The sequence below is a fragment of the Bidens hawaiensis genome, unplaced genomic scaffold (genome assembly GCF_021521415.1).
Source record: "Bidens hawaiensis isolate Kalapana, Puna unplaced genomic scaffold, B.hawaiensis_p1.1 tig00015852_1, whole genome shotgun sequence".
NCBI classification, from domain to species: domain Eukaryota; kingdom Viridiplantae; phylum Streptophyta; class Magnoliopsida; order Asterales; family Asteraceae; genus Bidens; species Bidens hawaiensis.
The window spans coordinates 40,028-53,176 of record NW_027492416.1 but is presented as its reverse complement, the minus strand read 5'-3'; the positions used below and the strand labels follow the sequence as shown (position 1 = coordinate 53,176).

General features: G+C 36.2%; 2 protein-coding genes across 3 annotated transcripts; both read right to left on the bottom strand.

Moving 5' to 3' along the window:
- Positions 1–46: 46 nt before the first annotated feature.
- LOC143549845 (uncharacterized) lies at positions 47–1,662 on the bottom strand. Its single transcript, XM_077040635.1, has 3 exons — positions 1,526–1,662; positions 490–611; positions 47–404 (listed from the first exon to the last, which is right to left on the bottom strand). Exons 1-3 carry the CDS (start codon positions 1,656–1,658, stop codon positions 84–86), a joined length of 576 nt encoding a protein of 191 aa, XP_076896750.1. The 5' UTR covers positions 1,659–1,662; the 3' UTR covers positions 47–83.
- A 949-nt stretch (positions 1,663–2,611) lies between these two features.
- LOC143549843 (photosystem I chlorophyll a/b-binding protein 6, chloroplastic-like) lies at positions 2,612–4,399 on the bottom strand. Of its 2 annotated transcripts, XM_077040634.1 has the most exons (5): positions 4,235–4,399; positions 3,992–4,168; positions 3,836–3,873; positions 2,874–3,388; positions 2,612–2,785 (listed from the first exon to the last, which is right to left on the bottom strand). In XM_077040634.1, the coding sequence occupies exons 1-5, from the start codon at positions 4,279–4,281 to the stop codon at positions 2,765–2,767; spliced, it is 798 nt and encodes a 265-aa protein (XP_076896749.1). In that variant the 5' UTR covers positions 4,282–4,399; the 3' UTR covers positions 2,612–2,764. The 2 variants fall into 2 exon arrangements, with proteins under 2 accessions (XP_076896749.1, XP_076896748.1); XM_077040633.1 differs by lacking the exon at positions 2,612–2,785 and having other exon boundaries at positions 2,841–3,388.
- Positions 4,400–13,149: the final 8,750 nt, after the last annotated feature.

The following is a 13,149-nucleotide window of genomic DNA, read 5'->3' as shown; positions in this document are numbered from 1 at the left end:
ACACAAGCATGATTATAAGGTATGCAAAAACATGAACATGATCAAATAACGACTCATGTCAAACCACAATGAAGCAGTGGTTTTTAGTCTTCAAATGCGATCAAAGAAATGAGTGATTCATGAGCAGGAAAGCGAGCAACGAGTTCAGACCGTTTACCCAACACAAAGTCCTCAAACTGGAAGGCGGGTGCAACCGTGCATCCCACCAAGGAATAATGTTCTTCAGCGTCCCTTGTTGGCTTTTTCACAACAACATTATCTTTTGAAATGTCATAGTCTTTGGTAGGAAACGCTCCAAACCATACATTTGGTGGCACTGTATACTGCAACAGTTGGTTTTCTCCGATGTCTTGTCCAATACATGTTAACTTCACACTTCCATCTTTATCATCTATTTCCAGTATCTGTTAACCAATAATATAAACACAGATATAACAAAAGATTGAAAATAATCATGGCAATGCAATATCTTGATTAGAGATCAATTACCGTAAGAGGTTCGCCCAAATAGAAATGCCATGTTTCTGCACTCGGGATTCGATGAAGATGTGAAACACTCCCAGATGGAAGTAAGAAGTATATCGCAGTACTGATAGGACGATCGACCTTATCTGTTGACACTCTAAAATCAGGTCACAGAAATAGAATTAAAAAAAAAAAGAGAAGCCCAAAAGAATATATAATTGTCATGGAAAACATGTTTTATATTGCAAGAGTAATGTTAATCAAGATGTTGAAAAGATAAAGCAAACCATCCATCAGAACAAAACCACCCACACTTGTTTTCAATCACTAAACAACCACCAGCAGTTAAAAGTTTCACATATTCATGCTTGGATCCATTGGAGAATGGCCAATGGACAAGACAATACTCCCAACTTAAAGCGGGCCTAACTTTAGCTCCGTTTGAAGTTACGTGACCCATAAGTAACGGACGAAAACGTCTCAATGTGTTGGATCACGTTACAAACCACTGGCGGGCAGCGGGCTTCCCAATTTACAGACCCGGACTCCACCTCTGGAGCCCCGGCTTTGTGTTTACAGTTTCCCCCAATTATAAAACATGTATGTAAATCATCGAGTGCATAGAAGTTCACTTATATTTACTTCCTTAATTTCACTAAATTTAACTGTCATCTTTTTAATTTCGAAAAACTTCCTAAAAAAGGCAGCTTAATGGATTAATTTTGATATCCTGTGATAAATCAATTTAAAAATAAATTGACTCATCATATATATAATCTTAAAATGAATTGGATCTCCTTCTGTAACGGTTTAAGATTTCAAGACTGAAGTCCATTGATAAAAAAAAATGCAACAAAAAGAGGAAAAATTGTTGCAATCTTTATTTATGATCTAATAATGTACAGTAGAATTTAAATTAATAATATACTGATGACTGGCTAAACTTGATTCACCTTAACACAACTAATAAAGTTTCAAGTCAAGTATCCACAAGATATATATAGTGAAGAGTCAGTTGATTGATGAAGAAAGAAAACGGGATTGAGATGTAAGCACTTACATTCAGGTGGAAGTTGAGAAGTGGAGAGTGTGATGGAAGTGTCTCTGAAAGTCTCCGAGAAGAAGCCGCCTTCTGGATGTGGCTTCAGATTCAACTTCAAGGCAACCTCGGATGCTGTTAGTGTTGCTGCCATCTTCCTTTTTTGTGCAACTCCACTTTCACCAACGCTATTTATGTTTTTGTTGACTGTCGGTAGGTAGAGTTTCAATCACGGCGTTAATACATGTTGAAAAACATTGAAGCGACTTAGTTTTCAACCGTTTTTCCAACCTATGAAGCACAAAGTTATAAACTCAAAATATGAAATCGAATATTAACACAAACAAAAATCAAAGCCAAATCTAAAATTGACCCCCACCGTATGTAACTCCCACATTTTGAAAATCTTTTATATAAATATAGTTCACTAAATAGTTAAATATTCAATACTTTCAAAAATAATCTTTACTTGGTGAAAGTCTTGTAAATAAGAATTCGTTTATAAATCAAGCCATATTTTTGTCATTCAAGTTGTGTTACACTAACATAGGGTATCTGTAGTGAGATGTATCTCTTATCCACCTACACTTAAAGCCCAAACATCGCTACCGGTGGGAGCGCTTTTGTAGAATTTGATCAGAGGCTTCAAGCCAAGTAGGCAGGACATCACGTTGCCGTTTATTTCATCAATACCAATTTGCATTTATTTAGGGGGTGTTTGGGATTTTTTTTTTTGGCATCCTTTATGACTTTTTAATTTTTTGAAGAATTAAATGATATCTGGTGTGTTGATGTGAGTGAAAAAGCTGGATAAGTTACTAATTTTGTAACTTATGACTTTTCCAAAAGCCATACAGAGGCCAAAATAAGGAAATCCCAAACAGCTTTTAGAATACCCAATCAACTTCATGCACAACAACTTATTTTATTTTCTTTTTAATATTTTTACTTAACTTAAAAATTACTTTAACTAATGCTGTGAAGTGGAATCATTAAGCACATAATTAGATGAAAAGGTCTCACTGCTCATAGCGTTTTGTATAACCAGTATGGATGTCCTTATGGTTCAGTATTGTTGAAAAGATGTGAAACCGCTCAAAGGACAGCCTAAAGCAATATATATTTCATGTTATAAAAGAATGAGATTCAAAATATCATTACAATATGATGCATCAGATGTATACATGTGCTCATAATTGGTACAAGCACATAAAACCTCTAGTTGAAAGATCATGAAGCTTGTAACCAAAGCATCCGTGATCATATTTGATTGCTGAAGGCCTGAAAACAATATAAAAGTTGATTAGAAAGTATAGCCATTGATCTCACACTTATTTTAAAGTAAGAAAACATAATTGAAGGTATCTACCGAGAAAATGTTGACATGACCCGGATCCGCAAGGTGAGCCGATAAGTTCTCGAGGGGGCCTTGCCCTGTGTAAACGGCTTGGAACACGAAACCCAAAAAGGCGAGCATGGCTAGCCGCCCGTTCTTTATTTCCTTGGTCCTCAAAACCATCACCGGTTCGGGTGATCCTCTTCCCCACATAAACGGGTCGAACCACAATCCACCCGGGTACCCAACATCGGGCTTTGGTTTCTTCTTGTTAGGGAGTTTAGGCTCGATGTCAACGCACCCGGGGTTGATCATGTCGGCCCATCTTCGACCTTCCACCCAACCCATCAAGGCTAGCTGTACCACGAACAAAGTTGTCGGGTCAGCAAAGTATTCTCTAGACCCGGCTTCATACCATGAGAAATTGTCGATAAAGCCCAAACTTTCGAGCCATTCTGGAACCAGAATACCCGCAACTGCAAGCATGGCCCAACGGCTGTGCATCAACTCGGCTTGTGCAAACCACTTGAGTAACTCTGGATCAGATCCTGGTTTAACAAAATGAAGCAATTTTTCAGAGAATACATGTTTGGTTATATGTTTGTAAAAACCAAACTTACGGTTCGGTTTGTGTTTTGCATTTATAAAAATCAAAACGAATTTATAGATTTTCATTTTTTATTTAAATAATTTATAAGAATTTAATAATGTTTTAGCTCAAATATTATAGCCAAATGTAATAATTGATTAATTATTAATTAACAAAATGATTTATGTCTAAATTCATTATTTTGGGCCAAAAATTATTTTCCAAACCCGAAATTTTAAGCTCAAATGACAAAAAAAAAAAAAATTGAAATCAAACCGAAACAGAATGCTTTCAAAAATTCAAAAACTGAAGTTTCGGTTTTAGCCCAAACCGAAATGTCCACACCCCAACTTTGAAGATTTGGTAAAAAAAAAAAAGAATATATAAGCCATTAAAGTTTACGAACCTAATCCAAGTGGGTCAAAGCCAAAATCTCCGGGCAGGCTGATATCAATCAAGAAAATGAGAATTATTAATTAGTTAATGAATCTTGACTATGTATGAAGCTGAACATAATTGAATAATAATAATAATAATAATAATAATAATAATAATAACGGACCTGCCATCGAGCCATTCGGGAGGTGAGGTGCCGGGAAACCATACTGGTCTGTCAGCAGGAAGTGGTTCACACACACTTGATACTTCTTTTCCTGCTTTGAGCCTGCTAGTGCTTCTGAACATGTACCTTGGAGTACAACTTCTTTCAGCACAAGGTGACTTTGTGGTGATTTCTCCCCTGCCATAATAAAGATTGTGTCAATGAGTGTACGTGTGTGTGAGAGAGAGAGAGAGAGAATTGAACCTAGTCGGGAGAGATGAATAAGAGGTGGAAGCAATAGTGAAAGCCATGGTTCATCAACAATGGTGGAAATGAATGAACAGAGATAAGTTAAAATTGCAGAGATTAAAGAAGAAAAAGATGACCATTGGTGACACGTGTATGGATATGTGGGGCCCACTATGTGTGCTAACTGCTAACTCTCATGGGCTAGATAACAGAAAGCCCGTAAGGCTATATCCAAATGAAATATCCAATTATCCATTAACTTAAGTCTATATAATGTTTTATTTTTATACATATGATGTGGTATTACACCAGATCCATAAATAAATATGTTGTAGGTATTTTAAAATAATGTAGTGATTGGTTAGTTGTTGAGACATTGGTTGAATGAAATCATAGAATATAAATGTTACAAATAAAAAAAATATAAGATTTAAAAATGAAAGATCAATTGAATTTGATAATGTGACGCTTGAATTGCACTCGTCCCCATCCATATTTCAAATTTGACAACATACCATACATTGATCTAGACGCCCTTACCAATAGTTAACTTGATCTTCTAAAAAATGTTGGAATTTGTTTGATTCAATATGAGTGTAAGTAAACTGAGCCGTTCGTTAGCTACTTGAGAATTGAGATTAACTTGTTAAAATGTTTGGGCAAAAGCATAAATTGACGCTCCTCTAATAAACGAGCTCGAGCCAAACTTTATACATAAAACTTGATTAAGATTGTGAAGTTAAACAAGCCTATTATTTATACACAGGACTTGCAAAGTTTGATGCATAATTACAATGATTTTATCATCATTATAAATGTATTTCTCAGTTCTCATAACACTTTACCAGAATGTATGAATATAACTATAACATATATTTTATTAAATAAATGAACTTTTAACTTTTGAACATAACCATTTATAGAATAAGCTTTATTATCATAAACTCAAGTATCCCACAAAGTAAAATACGTTTTGAAAGTACTTAACATGCAAAAGTAGTAAAACAACTTTTTTAACTTTTGAACACAACACATGCCTTACCTTTTTGTTTGTGTGTGTTGGGGGGGGGGGGGGGGGGCGGCGCATATGCTTTACCTATAATGTTACATAAGTTTAAGATGTAAGAAAGATAAACTGTTCAGAAAAGGAAAGTATTTCACTCACATAAGTTTACATTTCACATTTTTATAAGTAGAGTGAGAGTTAATTAGTGTTGGTTAACTGCACTCTTTAATTTTTAGAAAATTTGATAGTGAGTCATAAATATATATTCATTGGTCCTTTCATTAAGGTGAAAGATGAAGTCGCGTATTGGCTGAGTTTAACATGTGAATGTGACGTCAATGTTATTTGCTTTGAAGAGTCATCCTACTATTCACTGATATGGTATGTTTTGCATGGTAATCCTTCGTTTAAAACTGAACTGACTCTTTAGAATCGTAGATTGTCGGAGATGATCCATAATGAAGACATTTCAAATGTCATGCAAAAATCAATAAAACTTGAAAATTGTAACATGCTAGACAATAAAGAAACATAATAGATAAAAACTTATATTGTCATGGTTGTAAAAATCGAGTCTAGCTATCGATTAATTATTAGTCGGTATCCCACCGACTACTCACCAGTCAATCGATATTTGGGCAAATCGGTTAAAATTGAAAACTTTTATATATAGAATTTGGTTAATGTATTTATTTATAAATTTACATATAAATTCCAATCTGATTATCCCAATGAATTTCAATTATTTGCTAGTCTTTACCCCACGGTCCGACTAGCGCCTACCAAGTTCTACGTTCTACAACAATGAGTATACACATAAAATCACGTCTAATATATGTGAAACGTGCCTCCGGGGACATCCAATAAAATTGAAACGTGTCTTTTAGGAACTTCTAAAAGCTTCCAGCTTCAAGCTTTTAAGAAAAACCTCATACTTAATAAAAAGTTTTGTTTGATTGAAAAAGCTTGAAGCTTTTGTGTTTGGAGAAAAAGCTTTGTATTTGAGCGCTACTATTATTAGCGTTTGATAAAAGGCGACAATTTTTTATATTTGAAATTTTACAAGTTTGGTACTTGAACTTCTATCAAAATTTGTTAACTTATATAATAATTACACATTTAACCCTTTTTAAAACTAATTGCCTCACGACTTTTTAAGAGGCCATAACCTTTTCAAACATTAATACTTTTTTAAAAAAGAATTACATCATAAAAACCAGCATTTTATTCTCTATAATTTGAGTATGCATTGCTATACTTCTTTAACTTTAAAAAATTAACATATTACGTGATTACCGGTTAGGATCAGCAACAGGTCGAGTCAGGCGAGCTCGAGTCATGTGTAAAACCAAATTAGGGTCAGAACGAGTCGATACAAAAGGTGTTAATTTAGTTCGGTTCGTGTTGATACGGATTTGAGTCGAAATGGGTCAGGTTAGAACATGTTTCATATTAGAATTGTGTCGGGTCGGAACGTGATTCGGATCAAAACAGGTTGGTTTAAAAAACTATCTATTTGAAATTACTGTATATTTCAGCTTTTTTTCTTGATTTTCGCCATCGGTTGCACGCGTACTGCCTTTGCACGAATTACACATCTACATTCGGGTTATGTGTGCACTGTCATCAGGTGAATCATGTACCAACACATGTGGTTGATGTCAGGTTGCATGCCCACTCCACCACACCACGCGGGCATCCAACTAGTTTTATTAAAAGCTCCAGCTACTCTGCCAAACATCTAAGGGGGTGTTTTGGTGAGCTTTTAGAATTTTTTTTTTTGTTTACTAATTTGCTTTTTGAAAAGTAAAAGTCACTTTTGAAAAGCTCCAATTTGAAGCTTTTGGATGAACTTTCCCAAACACATTTTGTTTTTCAACAAACAAATAGCAAATAAGCAAGTTTTAAAACTTCACCCAAACACCCCATACACTTAAAAACTACAGCTAGCAGCTATCAGCCAATAACTTTCGGCTAACAGCCACCAGCTAGTTTTGCCAAACATTAGCTAAAATTAATTTAATAATAATAATAATAATCTATATATCTATTAAAAAAATATGTTTTGCCGCTTTTCTATTGGTCCATTTGATTGATTTCCATAAATACAAAGCATTCTTAGAATTTCTTGATAATATAATAATTCAAAAATAAATTTAAAAATCACCAATATCATTTTGAAACTTAATTTGCATTTATGTTTATTAACCATATGTTACTTTGTAATTTTGAATTCATTTTGAAACTTAATTTGCATTTATGTCTATTAAGCATATATTACTTTGTAATTTTGAATAAATGAAAAGAAAGGACAACATGGATTTCTATCTATTTAACTTTAATTTTTAAATATCCTTCAATCAACAGAAAATTTTCACACGGATTAATCCCAACAAGTAGGTTATATATTTCTTTTTATGTGTGTCTAATTTCATTAACTTAACTCATATAAATTATTTGCTGTCCTTTTCTTTTGCCAATTTGTGACCTCCAACATACAACTTTCTCCACAGTTAGAAGCCATATGACAAACAAAGCATAATGAAACAATTACTTCTTGTGGTAAGACTTCATATACGGGTTAACCATTTAGGTTATATTTTACTTTTTATTCGTATAAGCTCATTAAGATTTGCATTAAAATCCTCTTATGACATGGTGAAGGAGAAACAACTGATTTTCACGTTTGGTAATCAGAGAAGGCTGAATTCGGTATCCTTATCGTATACAGAAATGAACGGAAGGTAAACAAATCGTGAATGTATTTCACAATGATGAGGTTTTTTTGTTTTCATTTGTAGTCTTAACAAAGTATTATATTAGTTCTTTAAATAATGATTTTTAAATTCCTCTCTGTATACCAGCAAATGCATGGGAAGGAAGAAGATGAATTTGTTTTTGTTACAAGCCGACTTCAAAATGCAAATTTGGATATGGTCGGTGGAGGTGTTAAAATAATGCTTGAAAATTTCTCAAATGAGTTGTGAGGTTCCGATCCTTCATTTGACTTTTGAGAGGTTAAAGGGAATTTTGGTAATTTTTCATAATTAGTTGTTTGTTTTATTTAAGTTGGAGAGGAGATTCAACATAGAAACTACTCTTGATTCCTTGAAATTGAGAAAAGTGTATGTTTGAGTTTTGAAGGTCAAATGGCAGGTGATGAGATTCAAAGTTAACAATTCTTGACTTCGCATTTTGTAATTCAAGCGAACAATTTATTTTTTTCATGTTCACTTATTTGTCCATTCATTTAAGACCTAAACGAATAATTCACAAACGTAAATGAACATAAACAAACAAACCCAAACAAGCATAAACAAATACAAATGAAATAATTGACTAAACATAAACGAAACAAACAAAAGTTAGCATTAATGAACGCAAACGAAAAAGTCTACTACATCACAATTTAAAAGAGCCCTTTTTACGTTTATATTTTCATAAATATAACTACGTATGTATTTATTAAAACTTAAACGAACATAAACAAACGTAAATGAACATAAATGAATAAACATAAACCAATTTAAATTTGTTGAACTGCTCCTTGGTTTAGGGTAATTTGTTGCAGTTTAGGCTTTATGGGCATAAACAGGATTTAAATTTGCATCAGGTGATTGGTTGGAAGATTAAGCTCAGTATGATGAGATACGCCTTTGGTGTCCTACATGGCAATGTCTCATAGCAATGACTGACGAAAATGTATATATGCAAGATTTGGAGGTGAGGTACATTATTTCATGTCTAAGGTTTTTGCGTTGGGATTCATTTGTGTCCGTTTTTTATTGAGTTGAATGGCGATCTTGGTATGGATGAGGATAGCCCAATTATGCCTTCTTTTGCTGCTCATATATACGCACAATGCCACAAATGCAGGTTCCAAGTATTGATTCACACGGGTTGTTTGACAACGTTTTGAACTATGAAAGGTATTGGCTGATCTTGCTTACAACCAATCAGTTGACATCTACTTTGATTCCCCATATCTAATTGAAGCTGGAAACAGGGTAATTATTTATTCACATCATTAAATTTTGAAATAACACAATACTTTATGATCATATTTATTTAAAAAAAGGTATTTTGAAATAACATACGTGACTAACGATATTTAAACGATTTTTAATTTTGAATTTAAGAAGTTTATAATTTGTAGTCAACATGCCATGATGACCTGAGTGTCTTGTGCAGGTGGAAAGATAGATGATATAACTGTAATTGTTTGTGATTTATATGGTTCGCTATCTTGAATGTATTGCTTCCATGAGCAGGGTCACTATACATTTCTTGTAAATCTTAGAAAATTATTTTTATTATTATTTATTGATTTGTAAATTGTATTTTAAAGACCCAACAAGTTAAAGCGCATTATGGCAACGAGAGATGGATACCCTCCACCTATATTTAAGGTTGACTGTGCGTCGGTTGAGTTCTAGAGGCACTAATGACCGATTTTTGGTGTTATTTCATGATGAAGAAATCGTACCTAAGTTCTGATAGTGTTAGTGATGATTTCGATCCAGTTTTATAGTTATCAAATTTTCTAAACTGTTTAAAAATGTCTGGAATACCTAACCATAGATTGGTTTTTAAAGTAAGTGTGCCAATAATGTTACTAAGGAATATTGATCAAAAGAATGACATATGCAACGGAACTAGACTTCAAGTTATTCATTTGGGTAGGCGTGCTATCGGAGTCAAAGTAATTTCATGTACTAATATTGGTTATCGTACTTATATTACTCGTAATGGTCTAACGCCTTTAGATAAGAAACTTCCATTTAAGTTGAAGAGAAGACAGATCTGGTTTCAATTTGGCTTTCAATGACCATTAACAAATTTCAAAGGCAGTCTCTAGCAAGAGTTGAAATATATTTGAGAGATCCAGTTTTTACTCATGTTCTACTATATATATAGCTTTATCAAGAATGAATAGTAGATTTAATATTAAAATGTTTATTTTAGATAAGCAATGTAAAGTTTGTAGGTTCCCAGCCGGATCTACACGGAATATCTCGTTCTACGTAGGTGCGGAATCCCTACGTAAGACGATACGAGCGTAGAATCGATATACGTTAAACACAAGCAAACACACGTTACAATAAACAAAGAACACGTTGTATTGCAACTAATAACACGTGATATATCAATCACCGATTACACGAACTGAACAACTACCTCAAACAAGCCGTAACCTAAACCTATATAACATTCGACAACTTCGCCTAACATGTTTAGGCGAAGTTGTCACTAACTTCGCTTGTTCCACAAGTTCGCCTATATCAAGCGAACTTGTGAGACAACTTCGCTTAATCATAAATACAAAACATATAAACTCGATTACAGACACTAGATACTGAACTACTGACATCATGTACCAACAGACTCCCCCTTGGCAGTAGCTTCATATTTCTATCTTCAAACACGTGTCTCGTAATCCCAAAAATCTTGTATCTTCCATCTTCAAGCATGTACGCCTTCTCGTACACAAACTGAAACTACTCTTTGATATTTCTTTGCTTCTTCTTTCCAAGCAGGAATATAAAATATCTTTTTCTCGTTCAGCACCTGCAGATCAGCTTGAGACAAATTCACTAAATGCATAGGATCATATACTCTCATCAGCTCTTGTTCATCTTCATCCTCCATTACTGCTTCAGCTGTTTCACAATCAACGTACCACCATTTCAGATCTTTGAGCACATCCTTGGGCATTTGTTTCATCGGCACTTCTTTTAGACACCGGATCGGCTTATACTTCATTATAATCCAAGGCTTGCCATCTGCTCTCATTCCTCTGTCTTTGTCTTCAACGAGCTTTCCTTTCTGTGGTTTCAACAGCTCGAACTTTTTCTCCTTTATGCTTTCCTTCCAGACTATCTTCCCAATGATCCTAGCCATGTTATCATCACTCCTGTTTATCAACCCCAACCTGGCTAAGTCCTTCACTTCACATTCAGGCAACGTATTCAACGATCTCAACAACCTCTTGAAATACTGAACCCCATCATACCGTTTAATCACAAAAAGCCTCAACTGCTCATCATATAACCAGCATATAATCCCCTTTTTCGATTCAGCATAACCCCTGATGTTGTAACTTTTCTTGAACATAGTAGGGACCGCCGGTTTCTTAGTCTTTACGAACCACTGAGCGTAGCCTTCTTTCCATCTTGGCTGCTCCTCCCATTCTGTCTCATCACATCCCGTATCTTGACCCAAATCTGACTTTTCAACTGCTGGAATTTCATGCTCAACATTCTCCTCCACAATCTCTCCCTCTTCGACTTCATTATCAATCACGATCTCAGCCCCTATCTTCTCAATCTCTTCCAATGGTAACACATCATCATCACCATCTAACACCTCCTCAGCATCCACAACCACCACATCATCACCCCCTGAACCGCCAGCTGCACTCGTTGACTCCCCCTGAGATGTGGAAGTCCCAAGAGCTTGTTCAGTTCTTGGCAACTCTCCACCTGCACCTTTCGATGCATTGGGATCATCGTCTCGATCGTTGCTTTTTTTTGTCCTCAGCTCGTCACCCTTACAGCTCTTCTCCCCCTGAGATGCCAGAACTGTTTCAAGGCATCAATTATTTTACCATGCTCGATCAGGAGGGACGACTGAATCTGATTTTCCGCAACTAGGCGCTGAATAGTATGAGATTGGATAAGATTTACTCTTGATTGTTCTGCCACGACCCTTTCAAGCGTTGCTATTCTTTCCGAGTCGGATAAGGTTGCATCGAAATCAAACCTCAGATGTGATATGTCTTGAGTGTACGGAGGAGGGATTCCCAATGTAACCGGCACCTCAGAAACAGGTGGAAACGTAACCGCAGGTGGTATCGTAACCGACAACCCTGCAGTAGCAACAACTGTCGACTCAACAAACCTTGCTACGACCTCCGATGGAGTTAGAGATGGAGGTGGCAAGGACACAATCTCTGGAGCCGAGAGCTTGAATGTAGTGGGTGGGATGCCGAAGGAAGACGAGGTAGTCACCACAGGAACATCCGCGGCGCTTGGCCCTGTAACTGGCAATGGTGTAGGGACTATAGTCATACCAGACAGTGCGGGTGGAGTGAAACGAACCACCCTTGAGCTCTCACCAGCTCCCGAACCTGCACCTGCCCTTTCCCTTCTCGATCTACGGACCAACTGATGTAAATCTTCCTCAAAGTCCGAATCACTGTCATCGGTGTCTCTCTTCCTCTTCCCGTGAATTCTTTCTTGAGTAATCAGAATCTTTCTAGCTTCAGCCACATCATCATCTGAGGAATCAGAATCAGCCTCCGTCGTAGCTGCCACCGACACATCCACACTAGAAACCCGGGCTACCGAGACCTGTACCTCTTCCTCTAGATCAACACGTTCCATATCAAAGAAGCCTTGACCGCCAAAAGCAGCTTCAAGGTCTACATTTTCCTCCGGTGCCACAATAGGAGCAGCAGGTAAAGCTTGTTGTACCTCAGGTGGTGGTTGAGGTGCTCCAGCCTGTTGTGGTGCCGGATCCCAAAACTCGTCCCCACGAGCTGGGACATACTCTGTGTTGATCAAGTACCCAAATAATGGAGTATGTCGAGGACGGAGCTCAGGTTTGCTTCTTGCACTTGATGATCTACACAGAGCGAAGATTCGCTTGCTTACACTCTCCACATATCTAATCGGGCGGCGCTGAGGTAACGTGGGAGCAACATGATTCAAGATCATTTGAAGGAATCTTGGATACATCAGAAATCTCTCACGCGCCACCGCTCGTCTTTGACGGTCTATCTCGTAGAACACCATCTGACTAAAGCTATAACGCTTATTGTAAGTCAGTGATGTCATTGTCGACTGCATGGTCGCACCCATTCCATCTGTACCAGCCTTTCTCCCCGACATACACACGATCATCACGTGCATGAGAAAGCGCC

Bases quoted from the DNA above. Each gene is read 5' to 3' on its own strand.
- LOC143549845 (XM_077040635.1), bottom strand. From the start codon at position 1,658: ATGGCAGCAACACTAACAGCATCCGAGGTTGCCTTGAAGTTGAATCTG. The intron at 612-1,525 runs GTAAGTGCTTAC...GAGTGTCAACAG, and splicing joins TTCTCAACTTCCACCTGAAT to ATAAGGTCGATCGTCCTATC. The intron at 405-489 runs GTAATTGATCTC...ATTGGTTAACAG, and splicing joins ATTTGGGCGAACCTCTTACG to ATACTGGAAATAGATGATAA.
- LOC143549843 (XM_077040633.1), bottom strand. From the start codon at position 4,281: ATGGCTTTCACTATTGCTTCCACCTCTTATTCATCTCTCCCGACTAG. The intron at 4,169-4,234 runs GTTCAATTCTCT...TTATTATGGCAG, and splicing joins TATTCATCTCTCCCGACTAG to GGGAGAAATCACCACAAAGT. The intron at 3,389-3,835 runs GTTCGTAAACTT...TTGTTAAACCAG, and splicing joins CTTTGACCCACTTGGATTAG to GATCTGATCCAGAGTTACTC.